This window comes from Balaenoptera musculus, chromosome 2 (genome assembly GCF_009873245.2).
Source record: "Balaenoptera musculus isolate JJ_BM4_2016_0621 chromosome 2, mBalMus1.pri.v3, whole genome shotgun sequence".
NCBI classification, from domain to species: Eukaryota; Metazoa; Chordata; class Mammalia; order Artiodactyla; family Balaenopteridae; genus Balaenoptera; species Balaenoptera musculus.
Genome location: NC_045786.1, coordinates 50,047,668 through 50,069,594, shown reverse-complemented (window position 1 = coordinate 50,069,594; position 21,927 = coordinate 50,047,668). Strand labels below are relative to the sequence as shown.

At 39.1% G+C, this 21,927-nt stretch overlaps 1 protein-coding gene across 4 annotated transcripts in view; it reads left to right on the top strand.

Moving 5' to 3' along the window:
• The window catches only part of TTC23 (tetratricopeptide repeat domain 23), a 126,448-nt gene that overhangs the window by 49,285 nt on the left and 55,236 nt on the right, over positions 1-21,927 (top strand). For all 4 annotated transcript variants that reach the window (XM_036841880.1, XM_036841877.1, XM_036841879.1 and 1 more), the window contains 3 exons: positions 1,841-1,991; positions 2,181-2,306; positions 21,571-21,748. In XM_036841880.1, coding sequence (XP_036697775.1) covers positions 1,841-1,991; positions 2,181-2,306; positions 21,571-21,748 — 455 coding nt within the window. The remainder of the gene's footprint in view (positions 1-1,840; positions 1,992-2,180; positions 2,307-21,570; positions 21,749-21,927) is intronic.

Below are 21,927 nucleotides of genomic sequence, written 5' to 3'. Positions count from 1 at the left end.
CTCAAAAGAAAACAGGGGAAGGGAGAATGGATGCAGAGAAGGCAAAAACATGGACTGGCAACCTAGGACAAGAGGTACAAGAGTACATTGCTGTACTCTGTTTCTTCAATTGAAAAGCGATGATAATGATGATGATATGATGGCACTGACTTCCCAGGATTGGCCCAGTGAATAAATAAACAAACAGAAGTGAAAAACACCACAATGCTAAGCACACAATTGCCACCCAATAAATTTAGCCGAATCTGATTATAGATTGCTCCTACCTGTTAGATCAAAGACTATTAGAGCCAGAGGGGACCTTGGAGATCATCTAGTTCAAACCATACCCCTATACCCCCTATTTTCTAGATTCAGAGGAAACAACTAGTTTGAGTTGAAACAGCTTGCCCCAGGTCACACTGTTAATAGATAGCTGATCTGAGACTCAGATCTAGGATTTTGGTTGCCAGTACCAGTGTCCTAGCATCGGGGATTTTTTTTTAACAATGTTTTTCTTCCACAGTCTGCTACCTTTCTGCATTATAGTCTTTTTTTCTCAATTTAAAGTAAAAGCAGTATCTACTATTTATTAAGGTCTTATTGAGTGCCAGGCACCATGCTATTTTCCATGTATAATTTCCTTCAGTCTTCACTACAGTGCTATGAGGTGGGTAATGTTATTATTCCTGTCTACAGTCGAGGAAGCTGGGGCCAACATTTCAGGTAAGTGTTGGAGCAGGGAATTCACTCTGGGCAGTCTGATTTCAGAGCTAGTGTTCTTGAACCTCAACCCATGCTGCCTCTTGTAGATTGAGTTCAAGTTTCTTGAGGAAATGGACCAAAATTCATCATGTCTTTTATAATGTTGCATACATTGTTGGCACTAATAGATTTCTGGTAGGTTGATTGTGTACTTTTAAAAAAAATAAGACAAAATTCTGTAAGTGTTCCTATAGGAATAGCATACCCTGGATTTTCTCCCTCAGAAAATATATTCTGTTTTATAGACATAGGAACAGAATGAATTTCATAATTTGACAGCTCTTTTTAGAGATTTGAGATACAGTTCCATGTAATGAAGAATGTAAGACCAGGAGTATTAGGATGTGGGTGGAAGGGTGTGTCATTGTGGGGAAGAAGATGGGGATGTGGGAAAATGAAAAAACCTGAAACCTAAATAGCAATCCTCAGTGTCACCTTTACCACAAATGAATACGCCAATGGAAGAACGCTGGAACCCACCGGAAATTAGTTCTTGGTAATAACTTTTTTTAAACTTCATTTGATTCATATCAGTCTATTACCACATAGAAATAAGAGATTGTAGCACATCAGCCCCTTACCTCATTGGAATTGTTTGTCAGTTTTTATAGATATTGTCATATTTGTATTATGTTAAAATAACTCTCTAAAGTTATGATTATGGATGGATGAGCAGAAGATTCAGAATTTTTAGTATTTCATTAAGATTGCTGTCACAAAGCCAGGATTAAAATTCATGAATATTTTATTTCCTGCCCAGAATGCTGTAGTCTTTGTATTCTGTTTGTTTTTTTATAATTATTCATAACACTTTACGTCTGATATTGGTGAAGTTTCAAAGCTGTTCAATTCCTGCTCATTATGTTTATTTCTAAAAAGACCATTTTGGGAAAAATTTTTTATCTTGAGTCCTAGGTGTGAAACACTTCTTTGTTTCTTATAGTCATGATGGTATTTCATGCTGTCCCGATATATCTCCATGTGCCACTTGATGATATATGAAGGAGACCTCATTAGATTCCCTGGCCAGAGATAACTATATTCCTATCCAGCTGAAATGAAAGAGAAACTGAGACTTCTTTTTCTTTGTCCACAGGACTGTCACTGCAAGCAAAACAACATGCGGAAAAAGCCAAAGAAATCCTCACCAACGCCATTGTGCGTCCCTACAATGACAATACAGATGTTTTCAAGTGTTCGGTTGAGTTATTCCATACCATGGGGAGAGCCTTACTCTCCCTTCAAAAGTATCCTTTTGCCTCTAATCTTTACAAATAGAAATACTGTTCATAATGCTTATATTTAATTTTTAAGGCCAAATCAAAAGCTGACAGGTGACTCAGGAAGGGTGATGGGAAGTATGAGAGCCAAGGATGTCCAGGAACTAGGGCCCCAGAATGTAGCACCAAGTGTAAAGTTTCCTGAACACAACTCAGGTTTAAGGAAGCTTCAGAGAATTTGACAAAAGCAGAGAGACTTTCAAAGGAGCTGCTGCAATGTGGAAGGATTATAAAGGAAGAATGGATAGAAATTCAAACGCAGATCAAATTGTCATTTGCACAGTAAGTTTTCAGTTTAGGACATTTTGTATACGTGATTCCTGGAGGTTCTTTGCCAGAAGACTCTGTCTTCAGGCAGGAGGAGCTTCTGCATGGTGCTGTGTCGGTGGCTTCTCCATGGCCATTGTCCAGAAGTAAAAGAGGAGGACGACAGTCACGTCAGAGCAGCCACAACCAAGGCATGTACGTCAGTGGCACTCTTCACTAAATGTGTAGTGCTCTCATACCCACCCCTGGGTCCAAGAGTCCTGATGTCATTCTCTTGACTTTCTATTTCTTGCCTGCTCTCCCTGCCCCTCTCCTCCTGCCCTTGTTTCCTTCCCTCCCCTCCCCACACCCCCATCTTCCTTTTTTCCCCTACTGTTCTAGTCTAAAATATTTCAATACATTGATTTTACGATTAAGGCCTCAAAGGAGAAAGATCTTAGAGGTATCTGAAAGATCTTAGAGGTATCTGAATATCTCATGAGAATGAGAAGATTGTTCCTTTTTCTCCCTACCCCCAACCCACACTCACCAAATAAACCCAGGTGGAAGAGATATAATGGTTGGAGCCTGAGGGAGAAGGGGCTTTGGGTAGTCAGCACATTTATCCCTCTCCAAAGGCCAACCCCAAGCCAATTCCCCAGAGCAGTGGGGTGACAGAGGATGTACCCATTCTTTGGAAGGATGTGTTTGTGGGAGGAAGAGGGCAGAGAAAGGTCTATTCTAGAAGAGGCAGAGAATCCCCAGCAGACCTATGCGGCGGCCTTTAACCAAGCCTGGAAGAATTCAGTGTAAATTAATAATCAGACTGCACATATAGGTTGATTCCCAAGAGAACTCAGGGACCCAATGGACTCATTTTAAGAAGGAAAGGGCCTTGAAGGAGCACACCTAATGCTTCCATATGAATGGAAGCTGGGAAGGACTAACTTTGACTCATGCTTTTAAAGATATTTTTGTGATCATAAGTCCACTCTTGTTAATTTGTTTGTTTGGGAGTGTTTTTGGATATGAAGTGCAGAGAATTCATCAGTCCATGAAAACCTTTGGTACACTTTTTTTTTTTAACATTTTTTAAAATTAATTAATCTATTTATTTTTGGCTGAGTTGGGTCTTCATTGTTGCGTGCGGGCTTTCTCTAGTTGTGGCAAGGGTGGGGGGCTACTCTTCTTTGTGGTGCATGGACTTCTCATTGAGGTGGCTTCTCTTGTTGCGGAGCATGGGCTCTAGGCACATGGGCTTCAGTAGTTGTGGCACGAGGGCTCAGTAGTTGTGGCGTGCAGGCTCTAGAGCGCAGGCTCAGTAGTTGTGGCACATGGGCTTACGTGATCCGCGGCATGTGGGATCTTCCCGAACTGGGCTCGAACCCATGCCTCCTGCATTGGCAGGAGGATTCTTAACCACTGCGCCACCAGGGAAGTCCCTGATATGCTTTTTTAAATTGATTTTTTCCTTCCATCTCTGATCCTTACTCTCATTCTGTCACATACAGATCATAGATAACCTTTTTAAACAATGATTTATGTCTTTAAATATGTATCTCTGAATAATAAATAGCATTGTTTTCTGTATTTATACGTTTTAAGTTTGTATAAATTTGCAGTATGTGTCTCATTCTGTTTCTCACTTTTGTCCACTCAGCACTGTTTTTAGTTGTTGCTGCTGGCTACTTTGTTGTGCTCCATAGAATGCATCTGCCATCCTGTGCTTGTCTGTTCTCCTAGCAGTGGGCATTCAGCTCATCCCCAGCTCCCAGCTGCCACAATGGTGCTGCCATGAACATCCTTGTGCAACTCCACTTAGGAGGCTCAGAGAGACTTTTCTGAGTTTATACTCTAAGGGTAGGACTGCATGGTCACAGGGTACACTCATACTTCAAGTTCACCACATACTGGCCAATTGCTACACCCATCTGCATTCCCACTTGTGGGGTACATGGGTTCCTGTTTTCTCACATCCCCAACAATGTTTGGCATTGTTGGTCTTTCTAACCTTTGCCACCTTGATGCATATATGTGCTATTTAATTACTTTTCAATTCTACTTACGTTTCTCTTATTAGTGATTTTGAGTACCTCTTCATATACTGCTTAGCCATTGGATTCCCCTTCTGTGAATAGCCTGTTAGCATTCTTTCTCATTTTTCTTTTGGAGTTTCCTGTGCTTTTCTTATTGATAATTGAGATTTTCTTATATATTATAAATTAGCGATATTACAAATATTTTCTTATATCTATCGCTCATTTATTAATTTTGTCTGTGGTGTTCTTCATGGCATGGAACTTAATTTTTCTAGAGTCAAATCCATTAATTTTTAACCTTATGATTTATGCTTTGAGAGTTTATTTAGAAAGGCTTTCTCACCCAAATATCAAAGATAGTCTCCAGAATGTCCATGTGAGTCTTGCTTTAACCTATCCCACATGTTTTAATATGTAACACTATCACTCACATAACTTAGTTTATAAATTACTCTTTAATCCAGATATTATTCAAATGATATGTGTTCTAGTTTGCATATATATGGGGTTTTTCAAGATATTCTGATGTTACTGATTTCTAATTTTACTGCATTGTGGGCAGAAACATATTTGTATAGTATCAACTCTTTGAAATTTACTGAAGCTTCCTTTGTGACCTAGTCCATAGTCTATTTTTGTGAATGTTCCAAGTATGCTACAAAAGGAAATTGTATTCTTTACCTGTTGTGTTTAAGGTTCTAATAAATCTGTATTAGGGTAACTTTATTAATTCTGTTACTCAGATTTATATATATATTTATCTTTTGGCAATTTGATATGTTAGTTTTTAAGGTAAGTGTGCTTAAATTTCGAACTATAATTATTGATCCATCTGTAGCTTCCCATGGTTCTGCCAGTCATTTTTTTATATATTCTGATATCTTCTGTTGGGTGGGAGGAGAGTTAAACAGCCTGTCTTCTTAATCTGTTATTTTATTTGTGAGTATATATTGTTCTTCTTTGTCCCCTATGTCTGTATCTATTTTGCCTGATATTAAAATTGATACTTTAGCTCTCTTGGTAACAATTTTCCTATAATACCTTTTTCCATCTCTTAATTTTCAATCTTCATATTTTTTTGTTTTAATTACTGATATATTTGAGTTTTTAAATTTCCTTTTGTCCTACCAGTTTTATGTTCCTTGCTTTCTCCTTTCTTGCCTTCCTTTAGTTTAGTCAAATATTTTTGTCATCCCTTTCCCTGTCTATTAACTGGTAAGTTATACATTATTTTATTTTTCTTCTAGTGATTACCATAGAATTTGTCGCTTGTATCCCTGACTTATTACACTCTAATGCAATTAGTCAATTAACAACTTTCTGGACAATGTAAGGGACTTTGAGTATGTTAATTCTCTCTTCCCTTCTGCTTGATGCTATATTGTTCTGTACTTAAATCACCATATGTTTCATACCACAGACAAGAAGAAAGAGGAAGAAGATATTTGTAATACATATAATTGACAAAGGGCTCATATCTAGCATCTGTAAAGAACTCCTATATATCAATAAAACAAAGACAAACAACTGAATAGAAAAGTGGACAAGAGACTTTTATTTTTTTGGCCGGGCCATGTGGCTAGCGGGATCTTAGTTCCCCAGCTATGGATTGAATCATGGCAGTGAAAGTGCCAAGTCCTAACCACTGGACTGCCAGGGAACTCCCTGGCAAGAGACTTTTCACAAAAAAGGATACCCACATAACTAAAAAGCATATTAAATGACACTCCTCTCATCAGTCACCAGGGAAATGAAAATTAAAGTCATAGGATACTACTACATTTCCACTAATATTGCTAAAAGTTTTTAAAAGCCTAATAACATCAAGTTGGCAAGTATATAGTGCTCTCATATGTTTTCTCATATGTGGTTGTTTAGAATATATTTGGAATAACTACTTTAGAAAACTGTTTGGCATTATTACTGAGTTTAAATGTTTGAATACCCTATGACCCAGCAGTATCACTCCCAAATATACGCCCAACAGAAATGCATACATATGTTCACCAAAATACACAGCCAAGAATGTCCAAAGCTACGTGTTATTTGTAATAGCCAAGGATTGGAAACAATCCAAATGTTCATCAGCGTAGAGTAGATAAAATTGTGATCTGTTCATACAAAGAAAATGATGAAACAACTCCTATGCTTAACATGATGGATGACTTCCACAAACATAATGTTTGTGAAAGAAGCCAGACTAAAAAGAATTCATACTGTATGATTCCGTTTATGTAACAGAGGAGGAAGAGAATAGTGACTGGGAGGGCCTACCAGTCCAGAATTTCTTCCTGCCCAGAAGTAGGTATTCTTGTTATATTGTAAAACAGAAAATATAAAGATATGAGGTCCAAGATATGATATTTGTTGCATATGTTGAGACCTGACTAATGTTATTAGTACTTAATGTTGAGCACTTGCTACAAAATTGAGTAAATTATCCTCTGCCAAAATCCACCACCTCCTGAGTGCTTTCCAAATTAGCAGTACCAAACCTTGTCAGCAGATGGCGGGCCTTGTACGCATATGTGCTGAATACCCAACAAGAATTTAAGTTAATGTTCCAAGCTGTCCTACAGTTACTTTTGTGTTTAAAGGAGTTGTTTTAAACTTCACTGCTTCTTTTTGACCTGATTCTTCACTGTAACATATTCACTGGAACATGCATGTTTAAACTGCATGGTTTTCATGCAATCACTTTGTTTTCTCAGTGAAGTGTGAATATTTTATCCAAACCGATCTGCTTTAGGAAGTAACAAGGCTTTGGTTTTGTACATTTCTACAATTATGCTCACAACCACAAGGACTTTTTCTTTTGCCCGGTCTTGGAAGTGGAAGACCAGGATAATTTCTTAGGCAGTTCTCGCGGGATTTGTGTTTCTCTTAAAAGGGTATCTTTCAGTGCATCCTCTTCCTCCTCCTGCATCGCCTTTTATGGTGCCCATCAGGCTAGGCCAGTTCTTTTCTCCTTGAGCTGACAGATAAGGGCTGTAGGGTGACTCACGCTCCGTGCTTTCCATCCCTAACTGTGGCCTGAAGCTTCATTCCTTCTACCTGCCCTTCTCTGTTCCAGCACTACTTCATTCAGTAATTATTTATTAACTTTGGAGAGTGAATCCAAATCTTGTGTTCCTATGTGTGCAGTTGTTTTTTCGAATGGGGCCAAGGTAGTCACTAGTGAAAGCAAGCAAATTTTTTCCAGTGTTAAGGATTATTTTCTATCCTGGTTACTGGTAGATAGATTCCCCAGAGACAGATAGTGTCTTTATAAAGGCAGGAGTACATCATTGCGCACACACACACACACACACACACACACACACATACACACATACCTTTTAAAATAATCTTTCTATGTGGCATGATGGTTATGGCCTATTGAGACTGCTGCTCTGGAACATGTGACCTGTCCCCAGCTTTCTCTGTGACTGCTTGATTTGTCATCTTTGGAGTCCTCCACAGCTTACCCAGAGAGCACTTTGCCTGGCCTTGCTTGCTGTGCTGAACTAGCTCTCAGGTGTGCCTGTGATAAGTAAACGCTCCTCAGAGCATCAACAGGACACCTTCCAGGTATCTCTAAGGTATGTGACATGATATATTTGACAACATGGCCTTAGAGTCAGGTCGCCCTGGGTTGGTGTCAGCATCCATTCAACCTTCCCAACTGAAGGACCCTGGGCAAGTCCTTCCTTCTCCTCTCCTGTTGAGGTGGGAAAGATCAGCCCCCAGAGGGTTGCTGTGGTGATGAAATGAACCCTACATTAAAACATCTGGGTATGTGGTAGGCCTAAGAAAGTAGCTATTATTATTGCTACTGTCTAATTGAGCATTTTCCTTTCTGCCATTTCATCCTGGAAATGATTTGATTTTAAAGCATGTAGTACCAACATCGCAGAATAAGATACTGTACTTCAAGACTGCCCCTGTCTTGCTATATTCTTTCCTATACTTTTTTTTCCTATGACTTGAGAAGGCTGTTTTGTTTCGTTTTGGTTTTTTTGTTTTTGCTCTTACGAACCACCTAAGCTAAAAATCAGATATGTATATATCTGTATGTAGATATGTGTATATACATATACACATGTATATGTTTTAAGCTCGAGTTTGTTTCTTTGTCCTGCTTTCTCTAGATTCATTATAGTCACAAGATTTGGAAAATGATTCTAACACAAGTTTTCCAGAGAGGAATGAACATGGGAGAGGTTTCTCCCTTAGCCAGTACTTCCTGGGAGGGGGTAGAAGATAATGGAGAAAATAGTGGCAAGGGGGACAGTGTCTATATCTACCTGCCATCACCTCATTAGGATGGTGGAATTCTACTTAGTTCCACATATTTCCCAGAATACATTCCCAAGGCTTTTATTGTGAATTTTTGATACTTCGGTAAATAGCCTTTGCTTTTACCATCATCCTCCCTTAATTGGTCCAGTCAATAACCTCCAAATATAGCTTTTGCTTTCTCTACTCAACTTTAAATTTTTAGTTCATGCCATCACCTAGAGATGTGTTTCTTTTTTTTTTTGGCTGCGTTGGGTTTTCGTTGCTGCTTTTGGGCTTTCTCTAGTTGCAGCGAGCAGGGGCTACTCTTTGTTGCGGTGCGCGGGCCTCTCACTGTGGTGGCTTCTCTTGTTGAGGAGCACAGGCTCTAAGCACGTGGGCTTCAGTAGTTGTGGCACATGGGCTTAGTTGCTCCACGGCGGCATGTGGGATCTTCCTGGACCAGGGCTCGAACCCATGTCCCCTGCATTGGCAGGCAGATTCTTAACCACTGCCCCACCAGGGAAGTCCCAATGTTTCTTTAAAGAGTCACTTTCTCTGCACTTATCTTTTGGGCATAAAGGCTCTGACAAATGCTCATGTGCTCAAAACCCTCCTTCTCCCTTTCCTACTTCCAGGAAACACCCCACTGCTCTCCAGAGGAGATATTTCTCCTGTCAGCGCCTCCCATTCAATGCTATGTGCCTAGAATGTTTTATGCTTATTTAACAAAGAAGGAAATAATTTGATTTTTCCTGGCACTCTTCGTCATCCTGTATTCCCACGATTGAAGAGACGCTCTTACTTTATACAAAATCTGGTTTTTTAAATCATTTTTTTTAATGTGGGGAAGCAGAAAAACACATGGCACAGATTACTTTCATATACTTTACCTACTTTCTATTATTTGAATCCTCTAAAGCTTTACTATTTTAATTTTTGTTGAAGTATAGCTGATTTATGATATTATATTAGTTTCAGGTGTACTGAAACTAATTTCATAGTGATTCAATATTTTTATAGATTGTACTTCATTTTAAGTTATCACAAAATAATGGCTAAATTTCCCTGTGCTGTACAATATATCCTTGTTGCTTATCTACTTTATACTTAGTAGTTTGTACCTCTTAATCCCCTACTCCTATCTTGCCTCTCCCCCCATCCCTCTCCCCACTGGTAACCAGTAGTTTGTTCTTTATCTCTGTGAGTCTGTTTCTGTTTTGTTATATTCATTCGATTCTTTTACTTTTAAATTCCACTTATAAGTGATAGCATAGAGAGAATTTGTCTTTTGTCTTGCTCTGTCTGACTTATTTCACTAAGCATAATAATCTCTAGGTCCATTCATGTTGTTGCAAATGGCAGAATTTCATTCTTTTTATGGCCAAGTACTATTCCATTGTATGTGTGCGCGCGTGCGTATATATTGGGTTGGCTAAAAAGTTCGTTCGTGTTTTTTCGTAAGCTGTTATAGAAAAACCCAAACTTTTTGGCCAACCCAATATATATGTATCACATCTTCTTTATCCATTCATCTGTTGATGGGCACTTAGGTTGCTTCTATATCTTGGCTATTGTAAATAATGCTGCTATGAACATTGGGGCGCATGTATCTTTTCAAATTAGTGTTTTCACTTTCTTCGAATAGCTTTACTATTTTAGAGCACTGCATTTTGGTCTTTCCCTTTTCTAATACTCTATCTGTATAATATACATTTCCCTTAAACAACTGCACTTAATAATAATGATTTTAAACAACCACACTAGCTAGCAATTCTTGATCACCTTCTGGTCTGGCTCTTGCTAAGTCCTTTGCAGACCTCATCTCACCATTTAATCTGCAGTCCTCCCTGTGATGTGGGTACCCTTCATGTTCCCATTTTCAAATGAAGAAAACCAAAGCTGAGAGAAGTGAGGTCATATCCCAGGGTCACAAAGCTGGGAAGTAGCAGAGCAGAGCCAGGTCTGCATCCAACTCTGGTGTCCACACTCCTCACCACAGCACAGATCCCATTCGCTAGCACAGAATGGAAACATGACAATGCCCTCTACAGAGCACAGCTTTTACCTATGCGTGCCAGATGGTAAAGAGAGACCCAGATGTAAACCTTTTCTCCTTTTGACTCTAGAAAATCCTAATTTTCCTCTTCCAAGATTGATTTTTCATCAGATTTCCATCATCAGCAATGGTCCCACAAGGCTTCTGCTGTTCACTGGTACTCAATATTCTTGCCAAATTCCTGAGCTTTTAAAAGGAAACCCTCTATTGCCTTAGTAATACCAGAGGAGATTGCACTTGTTTGTTGCAGGTTAAAACAAGTCTCCATCCCTGTGGGATCTTCTGAAACTCATCTGAAATGAGATAGTGTCTTGTCATGTGCTCTGTAGAATTACTGCAGATGTATTTTCATTCAATGAAATATGCTGTGGTTTACGTTGTGGACCTGCCAAATTAACATACTGCCACATTGTGTTGTTCAGAATTCTCTGTCTTTTCATCTGTCCAGTGTGTTTCCTAAAGCTACCCAAACACATTATGGGCCCACCAGATAATAAATCCTCAAAGCATCCCTGGCAGGTAGATAGGAAAGGAAAGGAGAAAATGTTGCCCTCCCACACATTACTTATGAGCAAATAGAGACAGACAAGATTGCCTGAAATTGACTGATGGCTTTAAATGAGTTGGAAATGGAGGTAAGACTATAATTTAGTTATTTCCTGATGTAGTACTCCCCCAGTTCCTTTTTTATTAAACATATTGTGAAGCTAAAGTAATTTTATTTTCTATTTTGTCTTTTCTTTTATGTGAACAGTGTATCCTCAATGAGCTCCAGAAGGCTCATTGTAGATTGCATTAGCTTGATAGCCTTCATTTCTGGCTGGTAGTGCCAGGACCCTGGAATAGCATGCAACGGCAACTTCAAAGGGTGAGAGTAGAAAGTGCCACATTCTCTGCACACGCTAAACAACAGAATGTTGTATTTGTTCATCTTTTTAACCAAATATCTCAGGCATATAAAACTAAAGATATTGTTACGCGAATACTCAAGTACACACTACCAAGCTTCAAAATAGAGCATTTCAGATAAGTGGAAGCCTGTTATGCGTTCTTCTCAAACTCTTTTCTTCTCCCCATGTTACAGGCAATTGTGATGTTGAATTTAGTGTTTTTCATTCCTCTGAATCTATACGTGTATAGCCATAAAAAATATACAGTATTATTTTTCATTTTTTTACTTCATATGTATGTTTCCTTCTGTAGCTTGCTTTTTTCCCCCCATTACTTTTCTATTTTTGAGATGTATCCACGTCAATTTATACACATAGAGCTAGTCTCTTCATTTTAAACCTCCATATTATGTTTAATCCGTCTAACTTTCCTCTAATTTAATTATACATTCTGAGGGTGAACACATAAATTGCTTCCAATTTTTCACTATTATAAACACTATTTCCGTGATTGTTTTTGTACATGTCTCTATGGGCATATGTGCAAGATTATCTCTGAGGTATATGCCCAGGAGTGGAATTGCTTAATTGACAAGTATCCACATCATCAGCTTTACTGGGTTTGCTTTCCACCAGTTTATACTCTCACCAGCAGTAATTCCCATTACTCCATGTCCTCTTCAATACTTGATATTGTCAGACTTTTTATCTTTGCCAATCATATAGTTTCTTTAATTGAATTTCCCTGATAGTGAGGTTTGACATCTTTTCATACATCTGCTGGACATTTGGAATTTCTGTTCTGTGAAATGTCCGTTCATTTCTTTTACTCAGTTTTTTAACTGGGCTATTTGCATTTTTCTTATTAACTTGTAGACATTCTTCATATTTCTGATGACAAGTTATTTGCTGGTTACATATATTGTGTATGTATTCCCAATGTGTAATTTGTCTTCTCACTTTCTTTATGATGAATTTTGATGCACAGGAGTTTTTATATTTAATGTGACCAAATTTACCTGCTTCTTTCATTCTGATTTGTACTTTTGTATCTTATTTAAGAAGTCCTTCCCTACCCCAAAGTCATGGAGTTACTTTTCCTTATGTTTTCCCTCAAACGTATCAAAGTTTTGCTTTTTACATTTAGGCCTCTAAAAGTCACTTGGAACTTTTGTGTACATAGTGTGAGGGATCTAATTTTTTCCCTTTGGATAACTTAAGTGAGGAGGTAAATAGTTTTACCGACAGGTGAAAGAAGGACTCAGAGTCTGAAGAATTCTATAGGGTTTGAAATGTGAGACCAATGATAGGCTGACAAAAATCTTTTAAACTTAGAGAGTTCAGAAATGGCAACAGGTCACCTTCACGTGTGACTGCATCCCTTCAGGGCTGGGTATCCTGCTAACAGCTTGTTGGATGTCATTGGATTCATGCGGTCTGTGCCCTCATGTAGACATTCTTGTAGCAAGGGCAAAACTATGGTCAATGAAAGCCATGTGTTTGTTCCTGCTGAAATTGCCTCCTTCCAGGTCTCCTTCTCAGTAGATACTCAAATTAAATTTCCAGGCAGTGAAGTAACGGAAAGTTACCACTTGGACTTGACCACAATGTGATTTAAAAAAGAAAAATTGGTACTTCCATATCTAACTAGCTGCCCTGGGTGAGTTCACGCAGTGTTCATCTATTAGGGTGCTGATGAAAGGAAAATCTCTGAGCCTGGAGTCAGCCAGTAGGGGTTCTGCACTAGTTTATTATGGCTGCCATAACAAAGTACTACCAGCTAGGTGATTTAAACAACAGAAAGTTATTCTGAGATGAACGTATGGGTGGCGATGGTTCCTTCTGGGGACTATGAGGTGTTCCACACCTCTCTGCTAACTTCCAGATGTGTACTGGCAACCTTTGGTGTTCCTTGTCTTACAAACACATCACACCAAGCTCTGCCTTTGTGTTCACATGGCATTCTCCCTGTGCCTCTGTGTCCAAATATCTCCTTTTTATAAGGATACCAGTCATACTGTCCAGTATGACATTTTCTTAATATAACTAATTATGTCTTCAATGGTGCTATTTCCAAATAAAGTCACATTTTGAGGTACTGAGGGTGAGGACTTCATATGAATTTGGGATGGGGGAGACACAATTCAAACCCTAATAGGTTCTTACAAAGTTTCTTTTATTCCGCCTTTTATAAAATTTCAATAATTTCTCCAGCCCTTAATTAGAGCAACAGTCTAATATTTTTGCAACTAAATCAATGTGAAAATATGTTCCTTTCTTGAAGGTTTTTTTCCCTAAAATTTATTCCAAAATCTATGAAAATTAAAGTATGAACTATAGCCTCAAAGTCTCTAAGTCAGTGGATCTGCAGGTTGTTCCTTCTGTCTTTCCTCCTCACCTCACGCTCCCTCCTTCCATAGACAGCAGGCACCCACTGTGTGTCAGACACTGCAGGGTCCTGGGGATGTCAAGATGAATGCGGCAGCCTTGGACTCTGCTTTCTCAGAGTCCTGCACTAAAGGGATTGGTGCCAAGTCCCCAGGCACTTAAAATGCAATGCGAGAGATGTATTCTGAGAGAGGAGGTTCACAGTTCTGTGGGGGCACAGTCAGGTGTTCACAGAGTCGCCCAACCCAGCCTGGGATGTCAGGGAACAGAGCCAGCACTAGGATGAGGGAGCCAGGTGCCCAGACCACAGCACTTAAGGAGGCGCTCACACTTGGATGCCAACCCTGCACTTGCCCGACGCTGAGAGTGAGCACCTCCTTAAATGGTGTGTCCTAGGTGTCTCACTGGTCTCACTCTAGTCCTGGCCCTGGCAGGGAAGGCTACGTAAAGGAGGAGACAGCTAAGCTAAAACTGGAAAAGGGATGATAGAAAGATGAATGGCAGTTTGCCAGATAGAGATGGAAGAAAGAACATTCCGGATAGAAGGACCAGCAAAGACCCAGAGAGAAGGTAGGCATGACACAACTGGGGAGCTGAAAGAGAACTGGCATCAGGGGAGCCAAATGGGAAGGTTTAGATGACTCCCATGAGTCATCTGAACTCATCAAGTCGAGGGAAACTAGAGTCCCAGCAGAGCCACTGCCACCTCTGCGCCACGTTTGTACACAACTGGGTGAGTGAACGGAGCCTTCGTGAGAATTAAAAAAAAAAGTCTCCTTTTCTCCAGGTGGACACAGGCATGTATCCAAGCACACAGCTCAGTCAGCAGAGCCTGGGCTGGATTGAAACTCCCACTTGCCCCCTTGGGCAGGTGTCCATCAGGATTTAGGCAGAGGAAGGCGCAGGAGTCTGTGGGTGCAGAGTCAGGCCCTGAAGACAAGAGTTTGAGGCCCTTAGTGTTGGACCAGAACTCCAAAACCAACCCCAGATGGCCTGGTGTGCTTCACTCAGCTCTGAGCTGGAGGATTGGCCTTTCTGTTCCAACCCCATGTTGTCACATCGTGAATTCTGCTACTCTGGGAGTTGGGAGCTATACTGAATTTATTTTTCTTTTGTAACTCACCAATCCTCAGGCTAATTTCCTTAACCCCAGCTTAGTGGCTTGAATTGATCAGCCGAAGGGAAAAGACTGGATTTATCACCTATTTCTAGATTCTTCCGCATCTGGGATCATGATATGAAATATATTAACGTATTTAAACTTACAGTATAATTGATTTACCAGAATATTCCATTAAAAATATTTTTGTATGGCTTTTCTCTCTATGAATTTACTGTTTCTCATTAAGATTATACTTTTCATAGACCTAGGCATTCCCCTGGAGACCTCCAGGACTTAAAGCTCCTCAGGAGGCATGCCAACAGCTTTGGAAGGTTAGAAAGAGACCAGTAGCTCAGTGTCCAAGCCTGATTTATGGCCTCCCCTTGGGAATGCCCACTCTGTTGAGTGTCAGGTGCAGCAAGACCCACAGCATTATCTGTTCTCCTAACCTCCCCCATTAAAACATGGGTAGGATCATCCAGTGACGCAACCAAGTTAGAGCCAAAGCCGACATCTCTTTCTGACCTGCTTTAAATGAGTAAGTTAGGAATAGTGTCTGGCTTGCAGATGATATTAAGGTTAAAATAATTTGATTTTTGTTTAATAATTATTAATACAGTTATTTCTTTAAACAAAAATGACTAAGTTTATGGCTGAGTCTCATCTATATTTTGTTTTGCTTCCAAATGTTCACAAACTTTTCAAAAATAACAGATTTATTTAGATATAATTCACATGCCATACAATTCACCCAATTAAAGTATACAATTTGATGGGTTTTAGTATGCAACATCACCACAAACAATTTTACATTTTCATTCCATTAGCAGTCTGTTCCCATTCTCAAGTTCCCCAACCCCTGGCAACTACTAGCCTACTTTCTGTCTGTATGGATTTGCCTGTTAGGGACATTTCATGTAAATGGAACCATAGAGTGTGTGGTCTTTTGTGACTGGCCTCTTTCACTTAGCATAATTTTTTCAAGGTTCATCCATGTTGTAACGTGTATCAATACTTCCTTCCTTTCTGTGACTGAATAACATTTTATTGAGTGGATATACCACATTTTATTCATTCATTCTTCAGTTGGTGGACATTTGGGTTGTTTTTACTTTTTGGCTCTTATGAATAGTGCAGTTATGAACATTTGTGTACAAGTTTTTATGTCGACATATGTTTTTGTTTCTTTTGGGTATATACCTAGCAGTGGAATTGCCAGGTCATCTAGTAATTCTGTGTTTAAACTTTTGAGGAACTGACATTGTTTTCCAAAGTAACTGTACGATTTTACATACCCACCAGCAGTGTGTGAGGATTCCAATTTCTCCACATCTTAGTCAACACTTTTATTATCTTTTTTTAAAATCATTATTATTATAGCCACTGTCCTAATGGGTGTGAAGTGGTATCTCATTGTAGTTTTGATTTGCATTTTCTTGATGACCAATGATGAACATCTCTTTATGTGCTTATTGCATCTTCTTCAAAGAAATGACTCTTTAGGTGCTTTGCTCATTTTTTAGTTGGGCTATTTATCTTTTTTATTATTGTTGTAGGAGTTCTTTTTATATTCTGAATGTAAGTCTCTCATCAGAAATATGATTTGTAAAAATATTCCACAAACCATTTTTTTTCACAACCATTTTTTATGTCCTGAATATTTTTTAAAATATGTATTTATTCATTTATTTATTTGCCTGCATTGGGTCTTTGTTGTGGCACACGGGCTTTTCATTGAGGCATGTGGGAATTTTCATTGTGGTGCTCATTGCAGCACACAGGCTCTTTGTTGCGGCACGTGGGCTTCTCTCTAGTTGTGGCATGCAGGTTTTCTCTTCTCTAGTTGTGGCGCGTGGGCTCCAGAGCATGTAGGCTCTGTAGTTTGTGGCTCACGGGCTCTCTAGTTGAGGCACGTGAGCTCAGTAGTTGTGGCACGCAGGCTTTGTTGCCCCGCGGCACGTGGGATCTTAGTTTCCCTACCAGCCAGGGATTTAACCCACGTCCCTTGCATCGGAAGGTGGATTCTTTACCACTGGACCACCAGGGAAGTCCCTGTCCTAAATATTTTTGAAGATGAGTGGTCAGTAAAACTTTATATGGCACCATTCAGCCACTAAAAGTGATATTATAGCATTTATTGCCACATTTTTAATGTATGATTAAGTGGAAGAAGCAGGTTCTAAAACATTATGATCCTTTTTAAAAGATGCATAGAGGGCTTCCCTGGTGGTGCAGTGGTTGAGAATCTGCCTGCTAATGCAGGGGACACGGGTTCGAGCCCTGGTCTGGGGAGATCCCACATGCCGCGGAGCAGCTGGGCCCGTGAGCCACAACTACTGAGCCTGCGCGTCTGGAGCCTGTGCCCCGCAACGGGAGGGGCCGCGATAGTGAAAGGCCCGCGCACCGCGATGAAGAGCGGTCCCCGCACCGCGATGAAGAGTGGCCCCCACTTGCCGCAACTAGAGAAAGCCCTCGCACGAACTGAAGACCCAGCACAGCCAAAAGTAAATAAATAAATAAAAATAAAAGTAGCTATAAAAAAAAAATTTAAAAAAAAAAAAAAAAAAAAAAAAGATGCATAGAAAATCATCTGGAAGTGTGTGTGTGTGTATATATATATATATATATATATATATATATATCAAGGTGTATAGCAGTCATCTTTGGATGTTGTAATTATATATTTTAATTTTCCATATCTTTTCTTACTTTTAATGATGAATATGTATTGTTCTGATAGTAAATTATTCTCAATTTTTTAAAAAGCCCAATTGTATAAGAAAATGCCTACCTCACTTGCACATGAGTTTGACTGATTCTACCTATTATTTGGACTTTCCAAAATCTCATGCGGGTGGGAACAAGATGAGACCACAAATGAGCCCATTTCAACATAACCTGAAACTATGCCTCTCAGTTCCAGAGAGACCACAGGCTGGGAGGGGAAGGAGTAAAAGGTATGAATATGTATAGGGATTTAATATCAATCTGTATGGCTTGCTTCAGTTTGCAAAGCACTTTCAGACATCTTACTTGATTCTCACAGCAACCCTATTGGACACCAGCGTTCAGATGAGGAAACCAAGGTTCAGAAACATTTTTTTCTTTCCCAAGGTTGTGTGGCCTAGTAAATAAGGATGCTCAAACTACAGTCTGGGTTTTCTACTCCTGTTGCAGTACTTGTAACTGATTGCCTTGCCTCTCATACTGTATTCTTCTCTATAAAATTTTCTCTGAGAGCCGGATATTTGAAGGATCACTTTTTAATACCTGAAAAGATGCTGTGGTGTTAACTTGGAGTGCTGTGCTGTGCTTCTGGCTAAGATGGCTTCACAAACCCCCAAATACTTTTCTTTAGTGTTCTATCTCAGGAAAGGAAGAATTTTTGGTACATGAATTAACTTATGCCTTGTTGTTGTTTACTTTTCTATTTTCTTCTCATTTATCAGCTTGATTGCTAAGCTTCAAATATTGCTTTCTTTTAAAATTGTTGCCCAAATGAAATCATCTTGGCATTTGTATTGGCTTTATTTCTCTTCTATGACTTTTACAAGCAGCCTTGGAAACAAAGGACCTCTTCTTTACTTCCTTGGCACACTCTTCATCATTTATGAACATGAGAAAGAAAGATGAATTTTTTCCTTTGCTCAGATAACTATGGCATTGTCTGAGTTATTTAGGCTAAATTAGGTAGAAAAAAATTTGAAGTCATTTTAAAAGTATGTGACTTTCTCTAGACTCTAGACAAGAGGTTGGTTTACAGACTTTTTCTGTAAAGACCCAGAGAGTAAATATTTTAGGCGTTGTAGGCCATGCAGTGTCTGTTGCAACTCTTCAACTCTGCCATTGTAGTGCAAAAGCCACAGAAAATAAGTAAACAAGTGGGCCTGACTGTGTCAATAAAACTTTATTTACAAAAGCAGTCAGTGAGTAGATCTGGCCCACAGGCCACGGTTTGCTGACTCCTGTTTTCAGTTGTTTAATTTTTGTCTACCAGGAATCTAATTCTTTGGCTAAGTGATTTGCTACCAACCATATGTTTCAAAGCCTCTTTCTATCACCATAGATGCTAGTGGGGTTTCTCTTAAAAAAATAAAATGTGATAACGTACAAAGCTACTTATTACCTACTACATTCTAAGCTCATTAAGAGTTAGAAGGCGAGTCCAGTATTACTAGGTCGTCTATTTATCTCTTCCTTTCCAAGGTTAGAGCTGCTGCAAGTTGCAACCTGGACCCTTCTTGGTCCAGGAACATATCCCTGACCTCCTCTTGTGTTTTAAACCTCTTTACAATTATAGAAGGTATCCCAGTTCATAAGCTATTCAGTGAGCATTTTATTTCATTATGGCCATCTGGACCACAGATCTGAAAAGTAACTCTACTTCTATCAGTCAATTCCTTTGAAATTTATTGGAGAGCAAAATAGTTGTGAAAAGTATCCAATGACTATGTTGACCTTAAAAAAAAAAAAAAAGGGGCTTCCCTGGTGGCGCAGTGGTTGAGAGTCTGCCTGCCAATGCAGGGGACACGGGTTCGAGCCCTGGTCTGGGAAGATCCCACATGCCGCGGAGCAACAAAGCCCGTGAGCCACACCTACTGAGCCTGCGTGTCTGGAGCCTGTGCTCCGCAACAAGAGAGGCCGCGATAGTGAGAGGCCCGCGCACCGCGATGAAGGGTGGCCCCCGCTCGCTGCAACTAGAGAAAGCCCTCGCACAGAAACGAAGACCCAACACAGCCAAAAATAAAATAAAATAATAAAATTAATTAAAAAAAAAAATAGGCTGCCAGTTATTTCTCCAGGAAAAAAAAAATTAGGTTCATTCAGGATCGGCAGAAAATTTCCATTTGGGGTCTGAAACCATGGTGAGCCAGGTGCAAGTCCCCACATGGCAAGGGAAGGAGAATGCTTTTATAGAAGGGAAAAGGATTTGGGAGAGCCATAGTACACAAAGAGTCCATGGCTTTTGTTGACTAAAAGTTCTTGCCAGGAAAGAAGAGGAGTCTTTCTTCTTCCTGTTGGGCTCTGCTGTCCTCCCAGAGCAGGAGAGCTCCCAGAGTCTGGGCTCCTGACTCTATTTAACTGAAGTTTCTGTTTATTAATTTTTTTACAATTGTTTGTAATTTTTTACAATTTTTACAATTGAAAACAAAACCTATTTTTGTGGTCTCTTAGTTACTTTCTCACATTATGTCTCAGTTTTTGGGTAATTTAGGAATCGTAAGGCCTTTTTGTATTAAAGATTCTGGGGTGGAGGGAAACATAAGAAGGATTGATTTCTTTTATTATGAATTTTGTACATAAAAACTTTCCATGCAAGAAAAGTTTCTAATAGTCTTCACAAGTATTTTTGAGAAGATTGTTTTTAAATGCCTGTTTCTAAACAATATATATAGATACATTTTTTAATATGAGAGAGTCTTACACCAAGAAACTACAAGAATATTTTCCCACTGCCACCTTTAAATTAATTTTAAAAATTAACATTTTTTCTGATGTAAAAGTAATATATTTTTATAGAAGAAAATTTCGGAAATTTATAAAGCATAAATAAGAAAAGTAAAATCACTCACAATCAACTCCTTAGAGATAACTATTGCTAACATTTTAGTGACATTTGGGTATCTCTTTATGCATATGTGTACATATAGATTAGATACAAAATTGATCTAATAAGATTATATAAAGTACTTTTGTAATCTGTCTTTTTTACCAAAGAATATATAGTGGGTATACTTCTATGTTGATAAATACAGATCGACATTAACTTTAATGGATACATGGTGTAGATGTACTTACTATAACCCACTTGGATGATCACCTATTGGGGTAATTTAAGTGCTTTATACTTTTATGCTATTACAAAGAATGCTTCAGTAAACATTCTTGTATATAGTATCTTTTTATACTGCCAGAGTGTTTCTTCAAGATAAACTATTAAAAGTGCAATTAGCAGAAATACGTGTGTACATACATATGTATAATTTTGATATAGAAAAGTTTGTGCCCAAATTATATTCTTCCCAACAGTTAATGAGAGTGCTTCACACCCTCACCAAACTGGGAAATTTCTATAATTTCTCAACAGATCAGTTATCAGCATCATGGCATCCTTTCTGATTACTATTGTTGTTTTAATATTTTATATTTTTTAAACCAACACCTACACAGCACTTGTCAGAAGCTATTCTAGGTGTGTTTTTTTTTAAATATTAACTAATTTAATCTTTATAATAACCCAATGAAGTGGGCACTGTTATTATTCTTAACTTACAGATGAGAAAACTGTCAAGTGACTTGAAGGTCCTGTATCTACTAAGTGGTGGAACCAGGATTTGAACCTTCCTGATTATCCTTTGACCTTCCTTATTATCCCTTGAACCTTCCTGATTATCCCAAAGTCTATCCTCTTGACTACTATGCCCTGCTGCTCCTTGGAGGAAAGAAAGGCTTAACTGCCTAGGAAATGAACCTGGGCAACAGGGGTCAGAGAGCCAAATCCATCTATTATTTTCAGTATCTTCTATTTTAATTACTTTAAAGATAATCCCTTTGAATTTTTTAGGGTATATCAAGGTCAGAAGAAATCAAAAGAAGCTCTTCCCCACTACCAAGAGGCTTTAGAATGTATTGAGATCAGTAAAGGTGAAAAAAGTCTTGAGTGCGTACCAACATTGAGGGAATTGGCAGGTGTAGAACAAGCCCTGGGATTTCACGACGCATCCATCAACCACCTTTTACAGGTAAGCTGCAACGTACTGGCCACCAAAGCTGTTCCAATCCACTGCTTTTCACAGATACAGGTGGAATAGCAGCTCTGAGAATGCCTGGCTTTGTTAAGTGCTCTAGGTAAGTAGAACACTTGGTCTGGAGTAGAAGTTCAACAGACATCTTTGTAAGTGGGCAAGTGTGGGATACTGGT